The sequence below is a fragment of the Sinocyclocheilus grahami genome, unplaced genomic scaffold (genome assembly GCF_001515645.1).
Source record: "Sinocyclocheilus grahami isolate Dianchi unplaced genomic scaffold, SAMN03320097.WGS_v1.1 scaffold18.1, whole genome shotgun sequence".
Lineage (NCBI taxonomy): Eukaryota > Metazoa > Chordata > Actinopteri > Cypriniformes > Cyprinidae > Sinocyclocheilus > Sinocyclocheilus grahami.
The window spans coordinates 648112-661722 of record NW_015505197.1 but is presented as its reverse complement, the minus strand read 5'-3'; the positions used below and the strand labels follow the sequence as shown (position 1 = coordinate 661722).

Genomic DNA, 13611 nt, shown 5'->3' with positions numbered 1-13611 from the left:
ATTATTATTATTATTATTATTATTATTATTATTATTATTATTATTATTATTATTATTATTATTATTATTATTATTATTATTATTATTATTATTATTATTATTATTATTATTATTATTATTATTATTATTATTATTATTATTTCTGTTGTCAGAGATCCAGAACATGTTCCGCCATGTGCTTCTCGTCCGTGCTTGTTTACATCAGTGCGCACGCTCTTTCACGCAGCATGGTGTTGTGCATTTTGACCAGTTGATGGGAAAAGTATTCTTAAAATGCATTCAAAATTCGGAATAATTTGTAATATATAATTATTGACGGTATTTAGAAGTGCCCACGATAACAATATCGCGCATATTCATTATCGTGATATATCGCATTACCGAATACCAGCACAAGTCTATTCCAGGCACACGCTTCTTCAAGACACCTACATTAGAAATTACACTGACTTCACAAAAACAAACACACCTGCACTACAGATGTTTTTAATGTGTATATACATACACATTTACCAGCCTCATCATCAACACTAAACTTTAAAAAAATCATTGTGTACTCTTTTTCCTTTTCCTTCCCATTGTTATTTTATCAGACTTTTAAAAACTACTATAGCAATAAAGCCACTTTAATCTTGAGAGGAAGAGACAGTACAACAACATCAGTTTATTTTATCGCATTTTTATGTAATGTAACGTAGGCTATCCAAAAACACACATTCTAGTGCAGCGTGTTCGCGCCAGCGTTCTACTGACCTACGTAGGGTTGAGATGATTGGTCTACGGACTGACCAATAAGAGCTCAGTGTCTGTCTGTAAACAAAAGATTTCGTCAGTGTGTTGCAGGAGCGCGATACTGTCCTGTATGTTTCTCAGGTCGAGCAACCTTTAGTTTTTTTGTCTTTTGTTCTAAAAAAATTTTTTTAATAAATAAATAAAAAGATAAAATAGGACACTACATTTCAAAACGTGATTGAAATTCCAAGGAACAGCGATGTCAACACAAAAACTTATAACCCAGGAAGAAAGTCTGCACGGTGAGTTATACAATCTGTCTTGCTCGAATAAATAACACACCTAAGTTACATCGACAACTAACGAAAACAATAAGAGCATTAAATGTAACAATAAATTATTTATTCACATTCCTGGGTTTTTTTCTATACCAATGTACACCCTGTTTTCTTTTTATAAACCTCTACAAAGCAGAACATTGTGTTCAAATCCGGTAGTACTGCTTAGTCAGCAACTTGTTTGCTAAAACAAACATTAGCTCTATTTTTGTTGGTACAAATGTTTGTTGAAGGACAAGACGCATTTACAATAACCTTTTTTTTTGTTGAACGGATTATATTGGAATTTATGGACTAACACCCAAATACGTACTATTATTATACTTATAATATAATACTTATTTGGAGACTTTTTGCTTCAGTTTCTGTTACACCAAGTGTAGTAAAATATATGTGGTTGTTGTAAAGCTCTATCTAAAAGGCCTAATCAAACATACACCGCTTCTAAAAGTGGAAACTGCTTTTAATGATCATTTCTAAATGCTCTGATGTACCTTTCTCCACCAGACTCATGGGTAGAGCTCCACTTTGATTCATGTAGTGAACATAGTGAGGACGCACCAGCCCTTTCTGATATCACAGACCTGGAAAAAATGCTTCTGGAAGCACAACGGGAGTCCAGCAGTAGTTCACGGACAAGTTCTCACTGTAGCAGGTGTGTACAAACCGCTTTAAGTGATCTGCATGTACTATATGTGACTTTACAAGGGAGTGAATGATCATTCTAATCACATTGGCTGTTGTGATTTATTTCCTCCTAGTCCCCGACGTGTCCAGACACCTCCACTCATCAGTGCAGCCTCCTTCAACACACACATCATTGCACAGGTGAAAAAGAAAAAGAAAAAAAGTTTTTCTTGCATAGGTTTGCATTTATTAAAATATAAATACCTTTCCACAACACTCACAGGCAGGAACAATGGTTTTAAGTAGTACAAATATTGCATTAAAATTTACTCACCCTCAGGCCATCCAAGATATAGATGAGATTTTTTCTTCTTCGGAAACACATTTGGAGAAATTTAGCATTACATCACTTGTTCACAAGTAATCCACACAACTCCAATCCATCATTTAACATCTTGTAAAGCAAAAAGCTGTGCGTTTGTAAGAAATGTTGCTTTCGACTTAAATACAAGTCCTGTATCAATAATACTGCTATCTCCAGTGAAACATCATCTTGTCTGAATCAGGAGACGCATATGTACAATTCAAGTACTGTTTACAAGTGAATACAGTCCAAAACAAATACGTCTATGGATTTGATGGGAGAGGACAACAGAGAATGGATGTTTTCACTGGAGGAAGTATTATAATGGATTATGGACTATTGGATATGGATATTTTGGCCACAAGTGATAGTTTAAAGTTAAAATGCTTTAATGATGGATTTGTTTCTTACAAACTCACAGCTTTTCACTAAACAACACGTTAATTGATGAATTGGAGTCGTGTGGATTGTTTGTGGATTAATGTGATGTTTTTATCAGCTGTTTAAATTCTCATTCTGACGGCACCCATTCACTGCAGAGGATCCATTGGTGAGCAAGTCGTGTAATGCTAAATTTCTCCAAATCTCAACAAACTCATCTACATCTTTGATTACTAAAAGATCAGATTTTATTTTGAAGCTTTGCTTTTTCTGTTCCAGGGGGAAGTTGTAGCAGAAAGCAAACAGGAAGCTGAGGCTGTCGCAAGGATCTGTGACTGGTCCAGCCGGCCAGAGAATGTTCCACTCACAGCATTTATTATTAAACGGCCAAAACGGAACAGAATGTGCAGCAAAAACACAGAAAAAAATGACAAGGAAATTAACACAAACTTGCTGAAGTTACTGTTACCCTCCCTAGTTTTGACACACATTCTCATGCTTGGGTTGGGGTGAGACACTTTTTCACTTATAAATTCTGACTTTGTTTGCCGCACTTTTGTTCACAGTTTGACTATTTTTAATCTTTCTCTCTCTGCAGGATCTGTATTGGACGACGCCTTTCCACTCAGTGCTCTGTTATCTGAGTCATAGCGCATGTGTGTGTGTGTGTCAGTGTCTCTAGAAAGAACCTGACAGCCTGGAACCCTTTAGTTTTCCTCCAGGAGAAATGCAGGACTATGTAAGAGGACACTGTGAAAATATGATGAAAGATGGAAACTCTCAGCATAATGTATTTCTTTGGTTCTCCTGTGGGGACTAAAAAAGATTAATCCAGTTCTGTATGGGTATCAGGTTAGATTAACCAGGAAATATGCCTAATAGATTTCTTTTTTTTTTTTGCTTGGAATTAAAAGTGTAAAAGAATGTACACTTTTACACTTTTAAAGACATGAGCATGAAGATTATTTTACTGACCAGGTCACATTGTAGTCCTTCAGCTGACCTGCTTTTTAAATAACATTTTAAATCATTATTTTTGAAAAATACAAATGTATGTTTGACAGAAAATTCAGAGGCATATAAATACTTATTCTGACATTTACTCTGACATGCTGTGGAAAACTAATAAACTGTGCTGCCAAAATAGTAATCTTCAAATTATTTTTTTGTTGAAAAAAGAAGTACTTTCACATTTTCTTGCATCCATCCAACTAAGTACATAAAAGCAAATATTTAAATAGAAAATTAACCATGTTAACTTGCTACCAAGTCTCACATTTTGTACTGGCATTTCAGGGACAGCAGGTGGCGGTGTAATCCGACTTTCTGTTTGGTTTTTGGTTGGAGTTGACACTTATAACTTTTATTTAAGATGTACCGAACAGAATTAGTGTTATAGACATTTTCAGGCAATATGATTAATGGCAGCATCGATTTAATTATAAGCTGCCAGTATTTTCTTTCTTCACAGAGAATGAACTACCCCAGACACTGGATGACTGTGGAGACCTACATATTTAGCATAGCAATGCTATCTAAAATAAACTAAACTCTGCTTGAATTATTAAATTCTGCTTAATGATAAACGAACACGGCTATGACGGGTATTAATGATCAAATTACATGTACAGAGTGGGTAACTGAAACAGCATGGATGGATTTGGCATTGACCCTTTAAAGCTAGCTACAGCAACATTTGATTCAATTATTTTTATAGAAATTAATTTGGTATATTGTGTGGAACTGCGTCTGTTTCCATGTCTTGCTTTTCTTATTTTTCTGCTGTCCTTTTCACGTATGTATTCATTTTGTTTAACCCTAATGCACAGCCTAGGTGATCAGAATATGGATGTATAACTGCACGTATGCTAGTGGGTTAGTTTGGGAAGGAGAAAAAAAGAGAAATATATTAAATTGAGGAATTGATGATTTGACATTTTGAACAGCAGGAGGATTCATTAATGCCTTTCTAATGCGGAACATTTTCTAAGAAACCTGCAGGCGTTTGTGCACTTATTTCACACATACAAAAATTCTTCGCTGTTCAAAAAAAAGCTTAACCTCGTGATGTTCGAATGTGTTTTTGCATTAAAGTTTCAAAACGACACAAGAAAATTCTAAAGATGTATTTGTAATATTACTTGACAAATTGCGTTGTGAACATATCTGCTATTCATTATCTTATTAAAATATTTATTATTAAATTAAAATTAAAAATTAAATTAATTAATTAATTAAAATTAAAAAAACAATTTAAATTAAATGTAATATAGAATAAATAAATTCAGATAAATTTAATCCTTATATACTATGGACACATTTCCATTTATTTTTGAACATAATTATTAATCAAGATATTCCAACTGAATTATGGTTAAATTGCGTAATGATCAGAATGAATTATTTACACTCATCCTGAAGATGTTCGTTTAGATCTTCCTTGTCTCCTTTTCTTTCATGCATTTCTGTAGTGAAGCAAAAAAGTGCATTTGCTCCAGTTCTGAAGCTGCAGTCCTCAAAAGCACAAGCTTCAAGTCTTCCCATCTGCACGGTAATGGCACATGACATGCTTGTTTTTACACACAAACTCCTCTCTCCTGCTCTTTTTGTCTACCCAATACTACCTTAGGGAGTGTGACAGTACATACACATGAATAGTTGTGGAGTGTGCACATTTGACACTCATGTCTATTCTCTGTTTATCTTTTACAGCATGGAATGGACCAGTGACACCAGTCACACTCTCACATGGACACATGGACAAAACTCCATTCAGAAGTTGTGATCTTTGTAGTCAGGGAACAAGGTTCAAGGAACAAGGTTCCCTCAGTGCAGGCAATACAAAAGCAAATAATATGTTAAATCATGTTGGTTGGTGATAAAGCAAAAGTTTTTTTTGGTTAAATGTCTACAATATGCACCTCTCTATTATTATTGTATTTGTGGTCTGTGCCCAAGCCATTAAATATAAATATTACCAATGTATGGTAACTTTGTGTTTGTGTGTCATCTTGCTGAGTTCTGAATGCACTAGAAATGTTTACATTTAAACTATCATTCAAAAGTTTGGGGGTCAGAAAGATTTTCTCTTATGCTCACCAAGGTTACATTTATTTGATATAATATTGTGAAATATTATTACTATTTAAAATAACTTCTATTTTAATATGTTTTCAAATGTAATTTATTCCTGTGATGGCAAAGCAGAATTTTCCATAGCCATTATTTCAGTCATCAGTGACATTTTCCTACAGTTAAACCAAGCTTTTCCAGGAACATTTATCTGCTAAAACTTACTATTATTTAAGGAAAAGAAAATTATCAAAACATAGGACATGGATTGATACTAAACTAAGGATTAATTTCAGCCCACGTTTAACATGGCCTGTGTCTCTACAAGTCTATTCTTCATGTCTCATTAAATTCTCATATAGGTTGAGAATTGTTCTTATGGCAGGGGAGGTTCAATAAGATCCTTCACTGAATTCTCAAATTAGCTCTCCTTCAAACAATCAAGTTTTACTATAAGGAGGAGGCATCAAAAATAAAACCAAACGCTGAACAAAGTTTGTCTCATAAATCTGAGCGCATGAGTGAGTCCTCTGTGTGTGAGAGAGGAGGCTGTGCACATTCACCTGAACCCTTTCACAGCAGTACCAATGTGATTTATATTTGTTCACGTTTGTCTTTATGAAATTGTGTGCAAAAGTACAAAATATAGTTATTCTCCTTAATGATCAGAGTTAATGTATAAATGAAGTATATTATCATGTTTCTGTTATCAAGATTTGCTAGACAAACATGGACATTAAATATGTCAATATGTCAAAAAGCAAAATTGTCCAATCACAGAGCTGAGCGCAAATATGCTGTGCTCTGATTGGTCGGGTGTCCTGACATCGTTTACCACGTTTTCTAGTTCATTGTTTGTTGTAATCATGTAGGTAGTATTTGTATTATTTTTCTCTTTGTTAATACGCTCATATGGACTATGATAGTTGACAGCTGCCTTGTACTGCGGTCAAGCCAGCCGCAGTTCAGAAAAACACGGTCAAGCCAGCCGCGGTTGAAATTGTGTACGCGCGTATTACCATGCTTACGGTAATTGCAGGAACACACAGGGAGAACACACTTTTTATTTAGACGCCCAGAATTTAGATGTAATATAACAAGATGACATTTCTCGATTTCTTTTTTTTTGTACTCCTGCTTTAATATGCGTGTTATTGGCTACTTAATCCCTCAGTTGTCCTGAGCACTAGAAATGTTTACATTTAAACTATCATTCAAAAGTTTGGGGGTCAGAAAGATTTTCTCTTATGCTCACCAAAGTTACATTTATTATATATATTGTGAAATATTATTACTATTTAAAATAACTTCTATTTTAATATGTTTTCAAATGTAATTTATTCCTGTGATGGCAAAGCAGAATTTTCCATAGCCATTATTTCAGTCATCAGTGACATTTTCCTACAGTTAAACCAAGCTTTTCCAGGAACATTTATCTGCTAAAACTTACTATTATTTAAGGAAAAGAAAATTATCAAAACATAGGACATGGATTGATACTAAACTAAGGATTAATTTCAGCCCACGTTTAACATGGCCTGTGTCTCTACAAGTCTATTCTTCATGTCTCATTAAATTCTCATATAGGTTGAGAATTGTTCTTATGGCAGGGGAGGTTCAATAAGATCCTTCACTGAATTCTCAAATTAGCTCTCCTTCAAACAATCAAGTTTTACTATAAGGAGGAGGCATCAAAAATAAAACCAAACGCTGAACAAAGTTTGTCTCATAAATCTGAGCGCATGAGTGAGTCCTCTGTGTGTGAGAGAGGAGGCTGTGCACATTCACCTGAACCCTTTCACAGCAGTACCAATGTGATTTATATTTGTTCACGTTTGTCTTTATGAAATTGTGTGCAAAAGTACAAAATATAGTTATTCTCCTTAATGATCAGAGTTAATGTATAAATGAAGTATATTATCATGTTTCTGTTATCAAGATTTGCTAGACAAACATGGACATTAAATATGTCAATATGTCAAAAAGCAAAATTGTCCAATCACAGAGCTGAGCGCAAATATGCTGTGCTCTGATTGGTCGGGTGTCCTGACATCGTTTACCACGTTTTCTAGTTCATTGTTTGTTGTAATCATGTAGGTAGTATTTGTATTATTTTTCTCTTTGTTAATACGCTCATATGGACTATGATAGTTGACAGCTGCCTTGTACTGCGGTCAAGCCAGCCGCAGTTCAGAAAAACACGGTCAAGCCAGCCGCGGTTGAAATTGTGTACGCGCGTATTACCATGCTTACGGTAATTGCAGGAACACACAGGGAGAACACACTTTTTATTTAGACGCCCAGAATTTAGATGTAATATAACAAGATGACATTTCTCGATTTCTTTTTTTTTGTACTCCTGCTTTAATATGCGTGTTATTTATTGGTGTTTTGACGGATGTGTTTTACTGTATTTTTCGACCTTTCAAATCATAGCAGGATTCCTAGAAAAAGAGATATGGGAAATTATTCTATTTAGAGGGCTACAAAGACACCATTTCTAATGAGTAGAAGAAATGAATGGTCAGTTCTTATATGGGACGTCCCATATTATATGCACACATCATATCAAACCATTTTACTGCAGCATTTTTGAGATATGGGACTATATGGTGATTTAGAGGGCTATAAAGATACCATTTCAAATAAGTAGAAAAACCAATGGTCAGTTCCTATAAGGGACGTCCCATACTATATGCACAACTCATATAAAAACATTTTACTGCAGCATTTTTTGAGATATGGGACCATACGATGTTTTAGATAGCTATAAAGACCCAATTTCTAATAAGTAGAACAAATGAATGGTCAGTTCTTATACAGGACATCCCATAATATATGCACACCTAAAACAAAACCATTTCACTGCAGCGTTTTTGAGATATGGGACATTTTTCTACTTCAGAGGCCTAGAAAGACCCCATTTCTAATAAGTAGAAAAAGCGAATGGTTAATTCTTATACGGGATGTCCCATACTATATGCACAACTCATATCAAATAATTTTACTGCAGCGTTTTTGAGATATGGGACTATATGGTGCTATATGGTTCTAAAGCACCATATAGTCCCATATCTCAAAAATTATTCCATTCAAAACAAAAAAATTACTCTGCAGTAAATGGTTTCGTATGAGGTGTGCATATAGTATGTCCCGTATAAGAACTGACCATTCATTAATTCTGCTTATTAGAAATGGGGTCTTTATAGCCCTCTAAAGCGCCATATGGTCTCATATCTCAAAAATGCTGCAGTAAAATGTTTTTATATGAGCTCTCCATATATTATGGGACATCCCTTATAGAAAATGACCATTGGTTTTTTCTACTTATTAGAAATGGTATCTTTATAGCCCTCCAACGTGTAATAATGTGTCATATCTCAAAAATGCTGCAGTAAAATAGTTTCATATGAGGTGTGCATATAATATGGAATGTCCCTTATAGGAACTGACCATTGTATTTTTCTACTTATTAGAAATGGGGTCTTTATAGCCCTCTAAATCGAATAATTTCCCATTTCTCTTTTTCTAATCCTGCTATGACACAACCGTCAAAACACCAATAAATAACACACATATTAAAGCAGAAGTACAAAAAAGAAATCGAGAAATGTCATCTTGTATTATATCTCACATCTGGGCGTCTAAATGAAAAGTGCTCTGAAAGCGCGTTCTCTCTGTGTTCCTGCAATTACCGTAATCATTATAATACGCGCACACAAATTCCAACCGCGGCTGGCTTGACCGTGTTTTTCTGAACTGCGGCTGGCTTGACCGCAGTCTGCTTGTGCGCTTTCGAGTTTTTGTCACACATGACTTCAGTATATATTGCATGTGTTTAACAGCGTTTTGACAGCAGATTGCTTGCTGTGTGCAGTTTGTGATGTGATGTCTGACAGCGGTTCTTGTGTGCTGGGTCAAGTGATTCGCCAGTAGGGGAAATCCTGCTGAACGGCTGAGAAGGGAGTTCACTTCATACCATTAATATCAAACTGGGAACAGACAAGGACGAGAGGTAACTCTCACAAACATGACACAGACTACCAGCCAGTCATAACATGCAATCCACACGTAAACAGTAGTACTGCAAGTAGCCTAGTGGAGGGGAACGAAGCTATTCGAAAGTCTGAATCAATTGAACCATTTGTTTCTCAAAATGATTCAGTTTCGAAGCGCTCGAAACATAACCTGCTATGTGGATTATGCTCTTATTAGCTGTTTGAACTCTCATTCTGACGACACCCATTCACTATAGAGGATCCATTAGTGAGCAAGTGATGTAAAGCTACATTTATCCAAAATCTGGTCTGATGAAGAAACAAATTAATCTACATATTCAGTGCATTTTCAGCAAATTTTCCTTTTTTCCTTTAATGTGTATCCTGTTGTAGTGTACACCCTGTTGGCCAGTCAGAAATAAGCCCTGAGTTACAGCACTGTGTTGACTGGCTTCAGTGCTACTTCATGAAACCCGAGTCCATCAGTGCTCTTCCTTTGCCTACCTTACACAATCCGCTAATGCAGAGTGGTTAGTCACATACACACACTACTCCACTACACCTGTAGTTCACTTACAGCAAAAACAAGGATTTTAAGTGCCACTGTTTTCCTCCCTCTCTCTCTTTCTCAGACTCTTTTAAAGCACATGTGCTGTGGACTCTGTTTAAGGAAGTGCGACTTGGTAAAATGGTCTCCTACAAGCTGCTTGCTGAAATGATTGGGAATCCAAAAGCTGTGCGAGCAGTGGGTTCAGCCATGAAGAATAACCCGGTGAGTTTGTTGCAATGATCATGACAGATTGATTTATCTTGAGGTATTTTTTCTCATTTGATGCAATCTTTTGTCTGTGTGTTGTTCACTCAGATTCCCCTGATCGTGCCGTGCCACCGGGTGCTGCGTAGTTCAGGGGACAGTGGCTCATATATTGGAGGAAAGGGAGATGATATTAAAGTTTGGTTGCTCACTCATGAAAAAAAGCATTGGAGCTCAATGCATCAAACAGTGAAAAATCCATCTGATGGACCCCAAAACCACTTCACACTGCTTCTCAGTTTGTCCACAAACTTTTTGTTCATTACATTTTTTGATTGATTGTGCAAATTATATTACACTTTAGCAAACACAGTCTTTGTTATAATCCATATATTGAATATGGCAGTTAATTATAATTAGTGTTTATTTACTTTAATTGTAGTATGCAGGTTAAATTTTTTTTGAAGTTGATGCAGTGATTGTGTTTTTGAGAGTAGGTGGTTTGATTAGTTGTTGTTCTGGTTGTCAGTGTTACATTGACATTGTTAAAATGTGATTTGAAAAATCATTTTGTAGACATGCTGTTTAATCCAAAGGATTGTGGAAAATTACTTGAAATAAATTTATATATAAATGTCTTAAGCTAATAAACAGCTCTATAAAACAAAAATTAAACAACATATATAAATGTTTTAAACTATTTAAACTAATTAAACTGCCAATCATAATTGATAATAATTGAGCACCAAATCAGCATATTACAATGATTTCTGAAGTACCATGTGACACTGAAGACGGGAGCAATGGCTTTTGAAAAATCAGCTTTACCATTACCGGAATAAATTACATTTCAAAATATATTCAAATAGAAAATAGTTATTTTGATTGTTTTTATTGTTTTATTATTTTTGCATGCTATATTAATAGTTTTATTGTGTGCTACTCCGTAATATGTCTAACCTAATGCAAATTCAGTTATTCTCTTGAGCACAAATACCAAAGATTTCTGATGAAATAGTCTGAAAATCGCCTGAGAAAGTTCCTCTGGATGTCACAGACAGTCATGATCTCTTTAATGGGAGGATGAAGGAGGAGATCTCCTGGGGAAATCTCCACAGTCAGTGGTGTGATACTGCTATATATTGTGTTTGATCACATGACATGTGCTGCTTCCACTGCCTCAGGCTGTGCTGATCTCTCACTAAGCCTTCACATACGGTTCCATGCCACCTTACAAAAGAGGAATTTGTGCCTGACAGAATAAAACAGTTGGATCATGCTCAGTGAACGCAAACCCTCCCTATAATTTCAAAGACTCTCCGATGGCCACATCAACACACAGGGGAACGGATGAACTATATAAAGGCCAAAAGAGGCAATGGATGTGTCAAACAAAGACTGAGTCATCTGACAGACAATCAAGTATTTGCTGGGGATTGTTTTTAAATAGACTTACATAAAATTATGTTCTATAACTAGCCTAACTAACTAACTAACTAACTAACTGTTACATTTGGTAATTGTTTGCTCACAAACGTTTTTTATGTTCTCTCTGTGTCCAACTTTGATATAATTTTCTATATTTATCTGAAAGTCCTGACTAAACAACCAATCAAACAAGCAGGTCAATTAATTTTTATTCTCTATCTCTGTTTTTTTGTCATTTTTTGTCATTTTTCTGTAAATAATGAATTGTATTTGTATATACACTGAAAGTTTAGGTTTAGTAGGATTTTTTTTTTTTTGAGAGTAGTAGTCCATTACCAAGGCTGCATTTATATGATGCAAATGCAGTAAAAATAATATTGGGAAATATTATTACATTTGAACTGTTTAACTGTTTTCAATTTGAATCTATTTGAAAATGTCATTTTTTTTCCTGTGATGCCAAAGCTGAATTTTCAGCAGCCATTACTTTGTCACATAATCCTTCAGAAATCATTCTTCTAATATGCTGATTTGGTGCTCAATAAACATTTTGAAAATAGCTGTGTTGCTTAATATTTTTGTGGAAAGTGTGATTTTTTTTCAGGATTTATTTATTTCTATTTTGTAACATTACAAATGTATTTTCTGCTCCTTTTGATCAATTTAATGCATCCTTGATTAATAAAGGTATTAATTTTTTTTTATCAGCATTTTTGTTCACAATTAACCATATGGATGGATTTAGCTCAATTGTAAATTTTTGGATCAGTGTTTTATACTCATTAAATGATAAAAAAAAATAATAAAAAAAATAAATAAACGAATTTATTTCATAGTCGTATTTTGTGAGAAAGTCAATGGTCAAATAGCTCAAAATGACCCTTATTTTGAACTGAGGACCCATTTTTTTTTCAAACATATTTTGTAACATTACAAATGTATTTTCTGCTCCTTTTGATCAATTTAATGCATCCTTGATTAATAAAGGTATTAATTTTTTTTTATCAGCATTTTTGTTCACAATTAACCATATGGATGGATTTAGCTCAATTGTAAATTTTAGGATCAGTGTTTTATACTCATTAAATGATAAAAAAAAAAAAAATAAATAAACGAATTTATTTCATAGTCGTATTTTGTGAGAAAGTCAATGGTCAAATAGCTCAAAATGACCCTTATTTTGAACTGAGGACCTGTATCCAAAACTACGACACTTCCGGGACGTGTAAGGAAAATCCCGCGAGCACAAGCTTCAAAACATGTCAAGCTGAGGCTGTCCACATGGTCGCCGCTGTATTGCGTTTATTGATCAAGCTATCGCATAACTAATACCATCTCTCAGGTAATCATCTGCATGAACACCTATTTCACATGTTGCGTAATTCCTGTGATGTATAGCGTTCGATAGGCACGTTTCAGGAATCTAACGTTAGTGACATGACCTATGCTTTCAGGGGATATCAATATGGATGCTTTACAAAGACCTTCTATCCCTGAAGACGCGGTCCAGTATCAGCTGTTTCTGGTTCATCCTGACTCATCAGACGCAGAAGCCCATGAGAGATTCCTCCAGCAGATCCTGCAAAACATCCTCGCTGAGATCGCCCCTCTTCTGGTGCAGTACATCTGGCAACATCAGCCCTTCAGTCTAAGATACCACCCTGAGAAAGGTATATTTATGTATAGCAATTTTGCAGTTCTAGATAGTGTATATGTGACTACCAAAATACTACATATGTGCAGTATATATATATATAGAGATCGCCCCTCTTCTGGTGCAGTACATCTGGCAACATCAGCCCTTCAGTCTAAGATACCACCCTGAGAAAGGTATATTTATGTATAGCAATTTTGCAGTTCTACATAGTGTATATGTGACTACCAAAATACTACATATGTGCAGTATATATATATATA

General features: G+C 34.9%; 3 protein-coding genes across 5 annotated transcripts in view; all 3 read left to right on the top strand.

The window, feature by feature from the left end:
- Positions 1–806: 806 nt before the first annotated feature.
- On the top strand, positions 807–3577 carry LOC107552906 (BCL2/adenovirus E1B 19 kDa protein-interacting protein 3-like). The gene is made up of 5 exons (XM_016234943.1): positions 807–1034; positions 1578–1725; positions 1832–1898; positions 2722–2951; positions 3041–3577. Exons 1-5 carry the CDS (start codon positions 992–994, stop codon positions 3084–3086), a joined length of 534 nt encoding a protein of 177 aa, XP_016090429.1. The 5' UTR covers positions 807–991; the 3' UTR covers positions 3087–3577.
- A 6203-nt stretch (positions 3578–9780) lies between these two features.
- Positions 9781–10605, top strand: LOC107553693 (methylated-DNA--protein-cysteine methyltransferase-like; the record flags this gene model as incomplete). The annotated part of the gene is made up of 4 exons (XM_016235992.1): positions 9781–9788; positions 9906–10042; positions 10145–10284; positions 10378–10605. Coding segments are annotated over 4 exons (513 nt in total), but the record flags the coding sequence as incomplete, so codon positions are not given.
- Positions 10606–12900: 2295 nt separating this feature from the next.
- LOC107552862 (protein ecdysoneless homolog) overlaps positions 12901–13611 on the top strand; it is a 7929-nt gene continuing 7218 nt past the window's right edge. The window contains exons 1-3 of one of the 3 annotated variants that reach the window (XM_016234908.1): positions 12901–13036; positions 13149–13309; positions 13470–13524. In XM_016234908.1, the coding sequence (XP_016090394.1) occupies positions 13160–13309; positions 13470–13524 (205 nt within the window). In that variant the 5' untranslated portion in view covers positions 12901–13036; positions 13149–13159. Of the gene's footprint in view, positions 13037–13141; positions 13365–13469; positions 13525–13611 lie in introns of all 3 variants that reach the window. The other 2 variants (XM_016234889.1, XM_016234900.1) reach the window with 2 other exon arrangements.

Coding starts and splice junctions, on each gene's coding strand:
- LOC107552906 (XM_016234943.1), top strand. CDS start 992: ATGTCAACACAAAAACTTATAACCCAGGAAGAAAGTCTGCACG. Junction 1,726..1,831: donor ACAAGTTCTCACTGTAGCAG/GTGTGTACAAAC, acceptor ATTTCCTCCTAG/TCCCCGACGTGTCCAGACAC. Junction 1,899..2,721: donor ACACACACATCATTGCACAG/GTGAAAAAGAAA, acceptor TTTCTGTTCCAG/GGGGAAGTTGTAGCAGAAAG.